The sequence below is a fragment of the Malus sylvestris genome, chromosome 14 (genome assembly GCF_916048215.2).
Source record: "Malus sylvestris chromosome 14, drMalSylv7.2, whole genome shotgun sequence".
Lineage (NCBI taxonomy): Eukaryota > Viridiplantae > Streptophyta > Magnoliopsida > Rosales > Rosaceae > Malus > Malus sylvestris.
The window spans coordinates 10,996,127-11,012,708 of record NC_062273.1 but is presented as its reverse complement, the minus strand read 5'-3'; the positions used below and the strand labels follow the sequence as shown (position 1 = coordinate 11,012,708).

Sequence of the window (16,582 nt, the reverse complement as noted above, 5' to 3'; positions counted from 1 at the left end):
ACAAAAATGAAATTGCTACAAGTGTAGAAAATTAGATCATTATGTAAATAAATGTCGAGTCAAGAAAACAATCAACAAATTGAAGACCTTTGAGGAAGAGAAAACTCAATTAATCCAAGTTTTAGAATTAAAAGATACAAACCATAGTCAATTTGAAGATGATTTAAGTTCTAATTCGTCTTCTTCCAACAAATCCTCAAGTAGTCTATCATCCCTAGATATAAAGATATGATGTATTGATACTTGTTGTAATAATATTTCAGTTCTCAATAAACAAGAAGAACAAGAAGATATTCTTATTGAATTAATCAGTAAAGTTGATAACTCTGAGTTAAAATCATTTTACTTAAAAAAGCTCAAAAAACTAGTCTAAAAAAGAAACTGGTACTAGTCAACCCCAGTCATATCAAAAAATCAGTCTTAGCACAACATTAGAATGGTTCAATAAGCCCAAAAAGGAAATCACAGTAAAGGATTTATAGAGAGAAGTTAATAAAATCAAGGAAGAAATTAGGTTCATAAAATCAGAAAACCTAGAAATACGTACACAACTCAGTAGAGTTCAAACACAAAAGATTACAAACCTTCATGATGAAGAGCATAATAGTTCTTCATCAAGTCATAACTCAGGCTCCCAGTCTGAAGAAAAGTCCACATAAAATTTAATATTAAGTTTATTAGACAAGATAAGAATCCAGAAATGGTATTCTAAAATAAAAAATAATAATTGAAGACTTTCATATAGACACAATTGCTTTGATTGATTCAGGTGCAGAGTTGAATTCTATTCAAGAAAGATTAATTCCTACTAAGTATTTTCATAAATCATCATAAATACTTAGTGCTGCAAACCAGTCACCAATGTAGTTGAAATATGAAATTATGAAAACCCATGTTTGTCAATATTTGTTTTAAAACCCCATTTGTCTTGATTAAAAACATTTCTGATCCAGTCATTTTAGGTCTCCCCTTTCTAGCCCTTCTATATCATTTTAAGGTTCACCAAAATCGCATAACCGCTGGGATGTTAGGACAAAAAATAACATTTGAATTTTGTACAGAGACAAACCTCAGAAAATTAAGACAACTCCAGAAAAATAGTATATCAAAATCCATCAATCTTATTACCAACAAATCCCAACAAATTAGTTTCTTAAAAGAAGAAATTAATTACAAATGAATTGAAGAACAATTAACAAACAAATCTTTGTTACAAAGCGTTGACAATTTTCAAAAGAAACTTGTTAATGAAATTTGTTCGGATATTCCCAATGCCTTTTGGCACAGAAAACAACACATTGTTAAACTTCCTTACAATAAGGAATTTAACGAAAAGAAAATACCAACAAAAACCAGACCAATCCAAATGAGTTAAGAAGTTCTGGAATTCTGCAAAAAAGAAATCCAAGAACTTCTCAATAAAGGAATCATTAGAAAAAGCAAATCACCCTGGTCTTGTCCTGCTTTTTATGTCCAGAAAAATGCTGAATTAGAAAGAGGAACTCCCAAGTTAGTCATTAATTACAAATCTCTTAATGAAGTCTTGGAATGGATACGATATCTAATTCCCAACAAAAGAGATTTAATTAAGAGACTTAGTCAAGTTGTAATCTTCTCAAAATTTGACATAAAGTCTGGATTTTGGCAAATCCAAATTCATGAGGAAGATAAATACAAGACAATACTTGTTACTCCTTTTGGTCATTATGAATGGAATGTAATGTTATTCGGTCTTAAGAATGCACCCAGTGAATTTTAAAATATCATGAATGAAATATTTAATCAATACAGTCATTTCTCAACTGTTTACATTGATGATGTTCTCATTTATTCCAAATCGATAGATGAGCATTGGAAACACTTAAACATGTTTGCTAGGATAATTAAGTCAAATGAATTAGTTGTCTCAGCAACTAAAATTAAGTTATTCCAAACCAAAATTAGGTTTTTAGGATACCATATCCACCAGTCAACCATTCAACCAATAGATAGAGTAATTCAATTTGCAGATAAGTTTCCAGATGAAATCACTGACAAAACACAATTATAGAGATTTCTAGGATCCTTAAATTATGTTGAAGAATTTTATCCACATCTTAGACAACAATGCAAACCCTTGTTTGATCGTCTAAAAGAAAATCCCTCATCATGGTCCAATACTCATACTTCCATAGTCAAACAAATCAAATCACATGTTAAGACTTTGCCCTGTCTTGGCATTCCAACTCCTAATTCCTTCAAAATTGTTGAAACTGATGCCTCTGACATTGGTTACGGGGGTATTCTCAAACGGTCAATTTCTTCCGGATCTCCTAAACAAATTATTAGTTTCCATTAAGGAGTATGGAATCCAGCACAAAGTAATTATAGTACTATTAAGAAAGAAATATTATCTATAGTATTATGCATTAGAAATTTCAAGATAATTTATTAAATCAAAAGTTTTTAGTCAGGGTTGATTGCAAATCTGCAAAACATGTTTTACAAAAAGATGTTCAAAACATTGCATCAAAACAGATTTTTGCACGATGGCAAGCCATATTAAGTATTTTTTATTTTGACATTGAATATATTAAAGGCAGCCAAAATTGCATTTCTGATTTCCTAACCAAACAATTTTTGCAAGGATAGAATGACAGGAAAAAGAACTGATCAGAGGAGGCTTCCAGCCACTCTACCACCACCACCAGTAAAACAAGAATCAAGCCAAGATTCTTCATCATCCTTAGCCATTACCAATTGTTTCACCCCCTTAGGTTTCACAATAGGAAACCTCAGACCAAATTAGCAAACACCACGTCTCAATTACCAAACGACATTAGTCAATCAATATGACCCTTATTCAACTCAGTCATATCATTCATCATCATCATCTCAATCAACTAGCTATACCAAAACATCCCCATATATTAAGAAAAATCCAGATGAATATCTTTTTAGCATTCCCTTCAACATTCATCAAGAACAAGCCCCAGAAAAAATAGCCAAAACAGTTTTTCCACCCAATTTTCATTATCAACCTACTGAATCTTACAAAAATCTCAAATATTATCAAGTCATCCTCAATGAAATTGAGTCCATTTCAATCAAACCTCTCTATAGCAAAACCCATGAAAACAAAATCATTTACGATTCTCTTTACATTGGAAATTTTTTAACAAAATCAGAATGGGGACTCCCCCTTTATCAAACCAAGCATCATCATTCACAGAATGTTTTTATTCCCAATAATCATTATAATTATTTCGATTATATCCAAGTATGGACTAACATCTTTCTCCATCAGACAGAAGACTTTAATCATTCATGGTTTATTAATTTTGACAAAAGTTTCAGACTAAATTTTCCTGCATGGTTCCCAAAATGGTGGTCAATTCATAGCCCAACAGCCAGTCTCCTACCAGACGAACTTATGCAAGTCCTCTCAGCTAGTTTCCAGTAAAAATTTGAAAGAAGCCGATTCAACTATAGGATTACACTTCTCCCATTATTCATGGCCAAGTACAAAGTCCCATGGATTATGAAGTCGAAACAGGTGAAGTTTACCATTCAAGATCAGTCAAATGGTGGGATAAGTTCAACCATCAGAAGATCATCAATTTGGTCCTCTCAGAGTTTCCCATCACTCCAGCTCCAGGTATCCCAGCAACTCCAATTCCAGCTATTTTGGTTCAATAAAAAACGGTATTGCCAATCATCCCAGAACAATCTCTATCAGACATTAGTCCTTCATCATCTCTCAAATGTATAGCCAAGTCATCTAAGTCATCAAGTTCAAAAAAGAAGGAAAAATCCACCCAGCTCAAAGACCTAGCCCAACAATTACTTGTAAAAGCAGCGATGCTCCACACAGAAGACTCAGACTCGGAATCTTCAGATGCATCCTCACAGCAACCAGCCGACTTAGTAAGTCAGAAAGCTAAGTGGGCAAATTATCAGGATTCCCATGACCCATTTGAATTGTAATAAACCCATGTGAACAAACAATTACTCGGCATGTGATTCCAATAGGAAATACGTCAAAATCAGTACCGAAAGCAGTAGCGATTATCAACAATCATTCCAAACAAGACAGTATTCATGAATAGTAAAATCACTTTTTACTATTCATCCATCATTATGTCCCCAATTATGGCCGCATGCTCCTTCAGTAATCAGCTTTAGCATTTTTCCAGCTCACGATATAGCCGGATTTCCCGCTTTAATCATCAACAATCTTCAATCTATTTAAGAGAAAGCCTTCATCTGATGACGGGGGGTTGAACTTTTTGTGTATTCACAAGAACAGAAGACGATTTCAACTATCAATTTCCCAGTTAAAAATTATAAACACTTTTAGTTCTAAAATCAAGGATGCCTGCGTGCACCAATACCCTTACTTTCATTTCAATTTGTTGACTCAATCCTTAGTAAATCAATCATAAGTCATTAAATAAGTTTTCAATAAAACTTATTTTCAAATATATATGCATCATTACTTTGAATTCATTATTTTCATTATGAAGAATGTTTTCATAACAACTGATTTTGAATGGCATAAAATTCTTATTCACAATCAATTCATCGAATACCTTAAGTCCAAGGTAAACACCGATCAATCATTTGTTTGATTGTTTCTATTTGTTTATAACAGTCGATTTCATGACATTTTTAATCCTGGTTATCCTCCGCATCAAGTTCCACATAATTCAATTAACAATTCATTCAACCCTAATCATCATTGCCCTTGGTATAATTGTCCTCATCGTTATTATATATATATGGGGTGTGCTATCCACACACCCCAAATTACTTCTCACACACTCCTTGTTAATTTCTGTCTGTTGATCTTCTTCAATTCATTCGATCCGACGGTCGAAAATTAGAAGGGTGTGTGAGAAGTAAAATGGGGTGTGTGGATATCACACCTTATATATATAGACACACACACATACACACACACACACACACACACACACCCAAATCTTAACCCCTACAAACTAGCATAAAAAAGTTGGAAAACTGATAAAAGACCCCTAAAAACTGTGTTTATTCATCAGGACAAAAGATTGTTATAATACATAAAATGGGCATAAAGAAAAAATGACAAGTATGGGTTCCACGGAGACAAGGCATGCAGCAAGTTCACATGACCATTATCAAAACAAAAGCAAAAGGAGACAAAGCAAAAAGAAGACAAATAATTCAGTCCACGTTTCAGAAACCATGCTGACATTTTCAGCAAATTCAGAAACAGTGGAAGCAAAGTGATAAATCAAGAAAAAGTTGACAAGCACCCAAAGAGACGCCTGTATAAAAGATAAGTTTTATCTCATTGTAAATACACCACACCTACATACCACATCACACCAACACGACTACCATACATACAGACAAAGCCGTTAGCTCTCTTAGCCTTCTTGCTCCCTTTGCTTACTTCTTTGTAAACATTTTATACATCAATAAAAATTCAAGTGTATATATTCAAGCGATCTCCAAGTCTTAAGTATTAAGTAAGTTTTCTTTCTTTGTATAGTGTATTTGTTTAATTATCCTTACAATCCAAAACAGGAAAACACTATCGTAGTTATATTATTAACCTACTAAACTGACGATCATACTTTGTTCGAACACTTTGTTATAGTTGAATGTTTTCCATACAAATAACTGGACATTAACCAATGTACCTCTGAGTTTAGCCTTTAAAGCCTTATACCTACATTGTGAGTGGCCATCATGTTAAAACATGTCAAGTTCCATGTGCAAGGTTTTATGTCTAGTTGTTATAACGGTCATCCGACTATTTAACCGGGCCTTTGCTTTTCGAATTTAGTATCAGAGTTAAGTTTAGTATTTTAATAGTATAATTATAATAGTAAGGTACCTTGAGGACGGAAATTATAAACATAACTGATATCACACACTTGTTTAATTTTGTAAGAACACTAGCTATTATTGTCCTTGTAGACCATGTCAACAACAACCACCAGATATTTATCGTCTTAGACACCCAACTATAACTAGCATAGAAAGAAAATTAGCAATATTTCTAATAGAATTAGCAAGACTTTGAAGAAACAGAAGTTTTATTTTGGTTATCTTGAACACCCTTTATTTATTAGTAAATATAAAAACACAGAAGTGTACCATAACGTATTTGAAGCAAAAAGAGCAACATATCATACTTTAGAGACTCTGAGAGAAGAAAGAGAGTTTTTAAGAAACAATTAGCCATAAAAGAGAGTTTTTAAGAAACAATTAGCCATAATCTTAGAGAAAGAAAGATTGTAGTTTATGATAGATTATCTTAATTTAGAAATTACTGAACCACAAAAAACAAAAATTACTTTAGACCAAAGTAGTTTAGTTTGTTATTTTCCCATTAAGAAAGCATAATCATATTTTACATAGTGAAGAAAATCCACAAGCCAATAGTATTGTAAATCTTATTATTAGTCAAGAAAAAAAATATAAACTAGAAAATAATAAGCATAATTATTTATTAAATTAGTTGTTTGAATATTTTCAGAAAAATTCCATAAAAACTATTAGGCAAAATCTAGATTTTATTACATCTTAGTTAGAAGATAATAATAATAATATTTAAAGGTTTCCTAGCAAAAGAGAGATAAAAGAGCTTATTGACCTTATAGATAGTAAGTCTAAGCAAGTAGAACTTAGATCATTAAAAATAGTTGAGCAATTAAAATTAGAAGTACAAAAAATCCAATTAGTGCAAAAAGATTTGAGTGAATAAGTAGATAAGGTACATAAAAAATAGATAGATTATTAGTTTAATGACCGGTTCTAAAACAAATAGAAAATATATCCAAGCTTTGAAAGAAATTAGTAAGTTAGATAAAGAACCAGTAGGTCAAACAAACTTTTCAGCACCAATAGCTAGTGGTAATATCCATATTAGACAAAATAATTTAATTATCCAATTAGTTTTAAATTTAGCTAAAAAAATTATCATATTTTTTGAAAATTTGATCCATCTTTCTTTGAAAGATCAACGGAGCATTTTTAAGGCCAAATGACATAACAAGCCACTCAAAATGTCATGCTAGACAAGTAAAAGTTGTAATACTTCAATTAGCAGTATTACATAGTAAAACAAGCAAAACATAACAATATTAATATAAACTTTATCCCTAATTTAGGAAGAAAAATAGCAGTATTACATAGTAAAACTAGCAAAGCAGGACAAAAAGTATTTTAATATTGAAGATTCTAGTTCAAAATATAAAAGAAGAAATTACAAAGCTTAAGCTATTAACATTATCATTAGATGATAGTTACGAGATAGTTGAAACATATGCATCATCACTAAGATGGGCAGGAATACTATATCAGAAAAAGCATAAGGAAACATCAAAGTCTGATGAACAAGTTTGTAAATATTCATCAGGAAAATATAATGATGTACAATCAAGATTACCAGTAACAGATTTAGAAATTTTAGGAATAATTAACTTAGTTGAAGCATTTTCTTTATTTTTACATAGTGAAGTATTTACAATAAGAACTGACTGTCAAAATATAATTTCTCATTACAATAAGATACATACTAATAAATAGGCAGCCCGAAGATGGGTCAATTTTGTTGATTCAATTACAGGAAATGGTTTTAAACCAATTTTTTTAACATATATAAAGGTAGTGATAATACATTAGTTGATATTTTATCAAGACTAATTAATTGAACATGAAGGGAATATTGTGGACCATCATTCTCAAATAGCACAAGATCACAAGGCAGAAGACCAACATGGACCTCCATCATTTAGTGGATTTCAAAATAGTAATAAGTAGACCAGCATCACCATCAGTACCCACCTTTAACTTTAATGACACTATAGTTGAAGGAATCAAAAATCCAACTTTGAGGTATAGGTCAAGGGTACCAAGACTCACTGATAGACAGCAGGTTCCTTTAGATAATTTTTGAAATGTTCAAATCAAGCAGTCAAGCATGAGGTTAGGTCATGAAAACTTAATTAGAGCTTTAGAACAAGAGTTTGATAGTTGTAATTTTAATCTTCATCAAAACTAGTATCATATTCATTCTCTTGAACACAAGCTCCAAGCCCTTTCTAGAGACCATAAGGCATTGCTTAATCAGTTCACCAAAATGAACAACTCCAATCTCTTATAATGCAGCAAAATGCAAGTAACACCCTGAAAAGAGAATTAAAAATAGGCATAGAAACTTATCAGTATAAGAATAAAGAAAAAGAAGTTATTGAGCCCATAGAATAAGAGGCTAATGAGCCCATAAAAGAGAGAGAGAGAGAGAGATTAAGATTAAGCTCTTGGATGAAGATAGTGAAATGCAGTAGCATCAAATAAATAAGCAGCATCAGCATCTGATAAAGAAAAACAAGAAAGATATGAAAGATTTCGTAGAAATATACCATTAGATTAAAAATAGATTATATCTTATTAGAAGAAATTTCAAAAGGAAAATTAAGAATAATGTCACCAGATATGCAAAATGAGATCATGAGCAGAATATCAGTCCATGAAAGAGTTACAATTACAATTATAATGTGCTTTGTGTCAGTCCATCTTTGATCCAAACCAGGGATGAATATTATTACAAAGATATATTCACCGTGTATTTGTGATAATATAGAGAGTTGTATTTGTAAACCAGATGTTAGTATAGTTGTGGCCATGATTAACATGAGAGATTTTAGACTATCACATTTTATTATAAGCATCAGAAGAAGCATAATGTAGTAGAAATTATCTCAGCCTTACTATTAGAGTTTGGCCATCTTGATAAATATTCATTAACCACAATTCTATATTAGAGTCATTTCATGAAAAGCTTATAAATAGTATTAGGAGTGTTTCATTAAGACTCCCAAAAAGCTTGTAGGTTTGCAAACTTGGACTACGCTGAGACTACTGCCTCCAAAACTTGACTTTTTTTCTTTAACAAACGATATTATCTACATTAAGGAGAGGGAGTGGACTTAGCCTCAAAATGAGCTAACAATAATATAATTCAAACTCGCATTTTGCGAGAAACAAACCTAAGATTTACAAGTGAAGAGAAATACCGCTAGACTGTAATACTAAGTGACCCATTTGGTATTGGACTTGGGTTCATTATTTCAAACTCAAACAATTTTTGAGTTCCAAATCAAAAATTTGTGTTCGGCAAGCCTGTTCTTGAAAACCAAATTCTAAGTATACCTCAAAACTTTAGCTTATTACTTAAAAACAATTTTGAATCTTAAACCAAATTGAGTCTTATTAAAAAAAGAAAATTAAGAAATGGTCTTAAGAAATATTTTCAAATTGTAAACATGGGAACATAAATTTGTATGCAAAACATATGAGGCACGTGAGCCTAATTTCAAAAACATCTTAAAACAACTTTAGTCTCTAAATTCTACCCAGGATATGTCAAATAAGAACATGCATTGTGCTGCAATCATATTAGAAATTAGCTCTTACAGTGTAACGAATGATTAAGCAGCAATTCAAGGACTTCCTCTCAACAAATCTAATGAGAAAATTGACCAATACTATCAAGTCTTGACAAATACGAAACTAAGTTGAGAGAGAAACGCTATAGAGGGTGATGGAGATTCCATCAAAAGCAACTGTTGGAAGGAGAGAATGTTAGAGGAGAGAATGCTTTGATTTTTTTGGTTTTTTATTTTCAGATGGGTGTAAAAATAAATTTACATATTAAATTGGGTTTGTGAGGGTAGTTTAAGTAATAAATTTGGGTTTAAAAAGCTATTGATAGTTCAATTAAAAATAAAATGAAAATAAAAAATAAGTTGGGTGTAAAGAGAGATTAATTTGGTGTAAATAAAATTACCCAAACATTTTACTAAAAGTTTGAATCTCATTACGCCATTAGGCCCAACGGAATTGTTTTGAAATCAAAACTACAAAAACAAAATCTAATTGACATGATTTAAACATCATTTTCTATTTGATACAAATAATAGATTTCGTCAGATTAGACGTTAGATTAGGAGCTGATGAGATTCACACTCATGCCAAGATGCAAGGGCACAACTCATTTCCATTACTGTGGTAAGGAGTCACTTGCGATAAAACATAAAACATTTTGTTAATCTCAACTGCCTTTGCTCTTAACGTTTTGTTGGATAATCTCTCAACCTGACATGTTCTGTGAATTTCTCAAATGGACCATTTTAACCAAACATCATGAACTTTGAACACAAACAGATGAAAAGGTTATTTTGTACTTTCGTGTACCACCTTATCATGTTATTACATGCCCTACATCAATCAAGTGAGATAAAAAGCAGACTTGAATTCTGGTTGTAACCATAACAGTTCATGCCAAACATACCTCCATGGAAACATTTTCAGTCACCAACTGAGCTCCCGTACGAAAGAACGAAAAACAAAACCCGAATCTCCAAAATCTTATATGAGACAGATCAACACTGCATTTTTCTAGCTGCAGGCCGCAACTGCTCAATTGAAACCTCAGTACACAGTATGAAAAACTTGATAAACAAGAGTCCTTTTCCTCTGTGGATAGCTGATTGTCTCTGAAATTTTATACCTTGTTACACGGTATCCTGGCACTACTAAAGTTCTAAATATTCCTTGGATAGGTATTGGACCCTTTCTCCTTTTTTTTTTGACAGATATTAGATGGTGCTGACGTCAACTCGGCTTTTATGGAGCTGGAAGGCAGGGGTGATCCAGCTTCCGCAACTGCATTGGATGCCTGCCCAATTGAAGTAACCCAAGCGAGCCTCGCAATGCACACAGAACAACTTTCCTTCCATTGCACCTTCTTCGACTGTGTAATGGAGAAGATGCCACCAGCAATTAATAAATTCACAATTAATTGAATCTTAAGCTACAAATTGATTATATAATATCCAAGTTGAACAACGGTAATATTTATGTCATTATGTCATAACACTCAAATTAAAGAAACCAAGTAAATCCCATTCGACAACAGTCCGCTACTTGCTTGATTAACTATTGTGGCAATGGAAAAGGCAGGTCATACGGGTACAAAAATGGAAGAGTACTCATCCAATTCTTCAGTATCCAAATTAATCAAAGCAGGTCACAAGGACAGGAGCCTACAAAAAAGGAATTGAGAGATGTAAATTTACCTGCTGCCATCCACTTTAGAGGCTCAATAAAAATGGATGAACATTCAGATTCAGAATCCTCAGACTTGTTATATGAGTTGCTACTTTTTCGCTTGCGCCAGCCGAAGGATTGCTCTCCCTCACCCGGAATGTGATCCACAACATTGTCCTGCAATGCAACAACTCTTCGACATTTCTTGCAGCGGAAAGCTGGTTTAACAGTTTTTCCTTCATTTGAAGTTGCTTCCACTCCAGAGGCAACTTCAGTAGCCACACCAGGATCTGCTCCAAATATAGAACTGTCTATTCTATTCCCACGATGATAAGATTCACCTGAAATGACGGGGCGTATTTCAATTATAGCAGCGAAACAGAAATTCACATTTACCAATAAATTTGAAAACTCCACCGAAAATGAGTATGTTATGGCATATCCTGTGCTGACCCAAACGATGCACATAGTAAGTGCTGACCCAAAAGATGCACATAGTAAATGAACATAAAGAAAAATTTCTTCCTATTCCTTCCAAAATTGTCACTGCTGTTCCACTAAACATTTATTTTCTTCTGTTAATAGGTTAGGTGGTAGATGAGGGGACAAGACATTTTCAGCTAGAGTTCACCGGTACTGTAGCATCATTTTAGCTGTTTTAATGTTAGTACTCCTAAGCATTTTTATCGTTACGATTACGATTAGTTTAAGGGTTATAACTCAACTCCATTAGCGGAGATGAGGATGCTTCGTTGGATGTGTGGGCACATGAGAAAGGATAAGATTAGGAATGAGGATATCTGTGGTAAAGTAGGAGTAGACGAAATTGAAGGAAAGATGAGAGAAAATCAGTTACAGTGGTTTGGACATGTGAAACAAAGGCCTCCTGACGCTCCGGTCAGAACATGTGATTACGGGACAAAGGTTCATGGCCGAAGGAGTAGAGGAGGTCCTAGGAAGACTTTGGAAGAGACTCTAAGAAAAGACTTGAGAGTACTTGGAACTAACGGAAGACGTGGCACAGAACCGAGTGCAATGGCGAACTAGGATTCATACAACCGACCCCACTTAGTGGGAAAAGGCTTTGTTGTTGTGGAGTTCCTTTCAGAGTTTCTTCCATTTACCATCCAAAACAGACTTTATCTATATGCTACAAAGTTGGACTACAACATCCACCAAAGTATGCTCCTATTTGCAGGCCGAAATATATCAAAAATTTGACCTGACTGCATCAAAATGAAACACATGGTCCCAAAGACATCCGTTGAGCAATAATCCACCATTGACTCCATCGAAAACACCATCCCTCACACTTCTTAAAAGACACTCATTGGGCAATAACCACCCAAAAGTTGATTCAACATCTGCAGGGGGAGACAGGTTGCAGTTTTGATATTGGAAAACAAAAAACACTTGATCCACTTCTCTCGAAAAAAATTTCTTTAGACCTATGACAGATAAAGCTTAAATTGCGATTAATTACCCCATGGTTCTATATAGTCGGGCTTGTGAAATATATTGCTTTCAACTGGTCAAAAGACATGGCATGATCCATTGCCAGCCTATAATGGTGCACAACCAAATAGGTAAGGCAATGTTCCTTACTATCTTTCTAACAATAAGTTTTATAATGAGTATGACATGACACTCAAGCAAAGCAGAAATATGATAACTTGCCACTTAAAGCACAAGAATTATAGCCTAGTCTCTATGGAACTCTTTTATCAGCTCCTACATCAAAATTTTAAAAAATTAAAACATGAAAACATGATGTATCAATCATCCCTTCATTAAGACAAATCATGTGGGACATAAGGAAAGAGGTGGAGGGGGAGGGAGAGAAGGTGGAGAAAAGAAAAAAGAAAGGAAAGTGTACCTAATACTTTCAGGTGAAAGGACCTATATATGGGGCTGGCATGATCCACCTTGAAGCCCATATTCTCATACATTTTTAGCTGCGAGGATAAAATAGAAGAGTAAAATTCATTATGGGCTAATTGCAAATGAGTATATCAGAATGTAATGTCATTAAGTGTTACAAGACAGTCTTGCATCACCTGATCAAGAAAACCATCGTTGGGGCAAACAGACTTGCAGATTTGCCGCAGGGAGTTTAATGCATCTGTAGGAATACGTATGAGGGAAGAAAGGGATTAAAGTCTGAGCAGTTAAGCATTAATTGGCTGTATTTTTCGCCCAAGGCAATTACTTAGACATTTTTATACCCCTTCAAGTTATACACGCTTGTCAAAACTATTTTTATCTCAAACTGACAAGAACTATTTGGATTTCAAAAAAATACAACAGCAGCAATAAGCTATATATGAAGACTAGCAATACTTAAAATGGATTTGTCACACCTTCTTGTGATAGATGTTCTGTTCTCATCAGGTATGCTGTAATGATAGCTGCACTGCAATGGACACATGCAAATAAGGTTGAAAATGCCATAAATTTGGATTCAGAAAACTGGAAAAACTAAGAGCATGTGGGCCTTTTGACAATTTCCGATATATGTTTGCAGAATTGTGCGCAGCTCTAATTGTTAACTTTTCTAACAAAACTTACATGTTTAAGAAAAATAAAACCCAAAAGAGAAGAGGATACACTATCGGTCCCAACAAGCAAAAATAGTATTAAAAGACACGCAGTAAAAGCAGGTAGACTATAAAAAATTCACATGCTGTTTCTGCCTTATGAAGGGTTCAAAGATAATTTATCGTACGCATTCAACAATTGTGGATTTAGAGGTCGCACTTGGTGCGATGGCAAGTGCCTTCGCCCATGAGCGATAGGTCTCGGGTTCGAGACTTGGGAGCAGCCTCTCCATAAATGGGGGTAAGGCTAGCCGACATTCACCTCTCCCAGACCCTGCGTAAAGCGGGAGCCTTGTGCACTGGGTACGACCTTTTATTCAACAATTGTGGATTTGCTATAAGAAATGGATTTGCATAACGTTCGGTAAGAGGACAAGTATCTTTAAACAGAACTTTGTTGTTCCTAGAATCAAGTTGAATGAATACCAACACAGAGCTAACTGCAGCTACGTTCACTTGTGGTAATCAAGCTGCTTGAAGGTATTAACGAGAACCAGAACAAAACTAAACAGAAGAACGATAAAGGGTCAAAATAATGAGTACCTTCTAGACACGCCAGCAAAGCAATGGACCAAAACAGACCCCTCTTTTCTACTCTTATCAATAAAATCCAAACACACGTCCAAATGATCCAACAAATCTTCATTCTCCATATCTCTTAGTGGAACCCCCATTCTCACCAGCTTCAAATCCTTGCCTGCATATTCCAACAAGTACAGAAGCTTATCGGACGCTGAACAACTTTTTTTCCCGTCACCGGAATCACCCTCGGAAGCCGAGGCACCACCAGACCCGCCAGCATACACCTTCTTAATTTCCGTGGTGGGAATTGTTAAACCCTTCCATTCGAAGAAAAACGATATTGACGCTGAACTAAGAAGCGATAGAATATGCGTGATCTCTGTGCTACCATTTTGGAGAATCTCTGCTGCATCGCTGATGTTGCCGATGAATAGATTTTCACGAACACGGTACGGCATGACCACCAACAAATAATGGAATTCTCCTTAACCCAAGTTGGCAAAACGAAAATGAGATTCCCCCCTTTCTCTACGCTATTCGGCAGATTACTAGGTCAGCTTGGAAACGGAATTCGCCGGAAAAACGATCATTTCTATTGGATTACTGAAAATGATGATCACAAAGCAAAATTAATCAAACTATAAATCACCAATCTAACTGAAAATATCCTCACACAATGAAACAATGAAACAAGAAAACAGAAATAATAATTAATTTAAATAGAAATCTTGAGCTTTTTTGTAAAATAAATAAATGGCAGATATTTCAAACCTGGAAATTGGGATTATTCCGGCGAGCCAGGGAGGGGAGGTTCGCTCTTTCTCGTTTCAGCAGAGCAGCTTCTGCCTTCCAAATTACAGTCGGAGTGAATTTATATAGGAAGCGTTTCGTACGTGCGACTAACTGATCTGGCCTGTTATCGTAGAGTTTCTGCACGTGCGAGGTTTGTGTACGATGAACGACTGGCTTTCCACGTGTCCATAATCGAAAGCAGGATGAGCTGCATGATAACGTGGAAAGACCAGCACCGTCGCTTTGTTCGACTGATTTGTTTGTTCAAAAGGGTGATGAGTTGGTTGGCGAGTTGTGGAGCCATTGATTGGATTGGACGTATGCCTTTATAATCTTGACGGCTAAAATATTTGAAGTATAAAAAATAAGCAAAGCTAATTAAGGGCTATTTTGAATGTACTTTTAAAATAATTGAAAGCATATTTAGAGAAAATGTTTTTTGGATTCCAAAAACACATAATTGGTGCTTCTGTATGTGCTTCTTCTAGGAAGCACTTGAAGTGCTTTTTCAGGATTTACTTGCATTTTTACTAAGGATTGGTTCTAAAATCATTTTCACAAAAAACGCTTTCAATTATTTTAAAAGCGCATCCAAACGAGAGCTAAAAGTGTTTCAAAATTTTGAATCTTAACCAAAAATCAAATAATAAGTTTATTTAATGGCTACCCCTAACGACAATCTTTTTTCCGTTTAATCCTCTCTCCCTTTCTCGATCTTTCCACCTAATCTCTATTTCTCGATCTCCATTTCTCAAGCCCTCCGCCTCATCACGATCTTTCCTTTGCAGAGAAACAATTCCTCCATTTTTGTAATTGAATTGATCTCTCTACTTCTCTCTCGATCTCTCCACCCAATCTCTATTTTCATTTTCATTTCCATTCGAATCCACCATTTTTTCGAATCATAAGCATCTTCAAGCAACAAATAATTCTCTGTCCAAGTTTCTTCAACATATTCAAGGATGACAATCGACTCGGAAATCGGTTTTTCTCGGTGAAGAAGGACTGTAACCTTCTTGTAAACTGAATTACAGTGCAACAGAAGTTCACTCTTGTTGGAAAGGTCATGTTCTATGTACTCATATTTCACAACCTTGAGCTTTAGAGCCCATATAACTTTGCAAACACACAGACTTGGCCAAAATTCTCACTTCTTCCATTATTCCTGTGATCATGTGATTAATGCCATGGAGAAGGAGAAGGAGGAAGAGATGAGACAAAAGAGCATATAAGCACAAGTACTCTTTAATCTGGTGATTTTCTTACCTCCCTTTCTAGGGTTCTCACTTCTCACAAATATATATGCCTACACACTTTGTGTGTATGAACATATTTTTTTAGAAAATGAGAAGGAGAGAGGAAGGGAGAGAGAATGTGGGGGGGAGTGGGATGTTTTTGTTTTTGGGTTATTTTTTATTTTTTATTTTTTATAAATATTGGAGGTATTTTAACATCACCTTTAGGTGAGGCTTAACAAAAAATAGTAAAATTTGGACCTATGAAATTACATTATTGCCCATCATTTTTTTTTTGTGTGATAGAAGACTAATTTGTCTTTTCACCCTCTTTTGATTAACAAATAGGGT

At 34.3% G+C, this 16,582-nt stretch overlaps 1 protein-coding gene across 1 annotated transcript; it reads right to left on the bottom strand.

Annotated features, from left to right (window-relative positions):
- Positions 1-10,201: 10,201 nt before the first annotated feature.
- On the bottom strand, positions 10,202-15,091 carry LOC126599491 (uncharacterized). Its single transcript, XM_050265875.1, has 7 exons — positions 14,976-15,091; positions 14,226-14,807; positions 13,446-13,498; positions 13,143-13,207; positions 12,962-13,040; positions 11,115-11,426; positions 10,202-10,789 (listed from the first exon to the last, which is right to left on the bottom strand). Exons 2-7 carry the CDS (start codon positions 14,660-14,662, stop codon positions 10,635-10,637), a joined length of 1,101 nt encoding a protein of 366 aa, XP_050121832.1. The 5' UTR covers positions 14,663-14,807; positions 14,976-15,091; the 3' UTR covers positions 10,202-10,634.
- Positions 15,092-16,582: the final 1,491 nt, after the last annotated feature.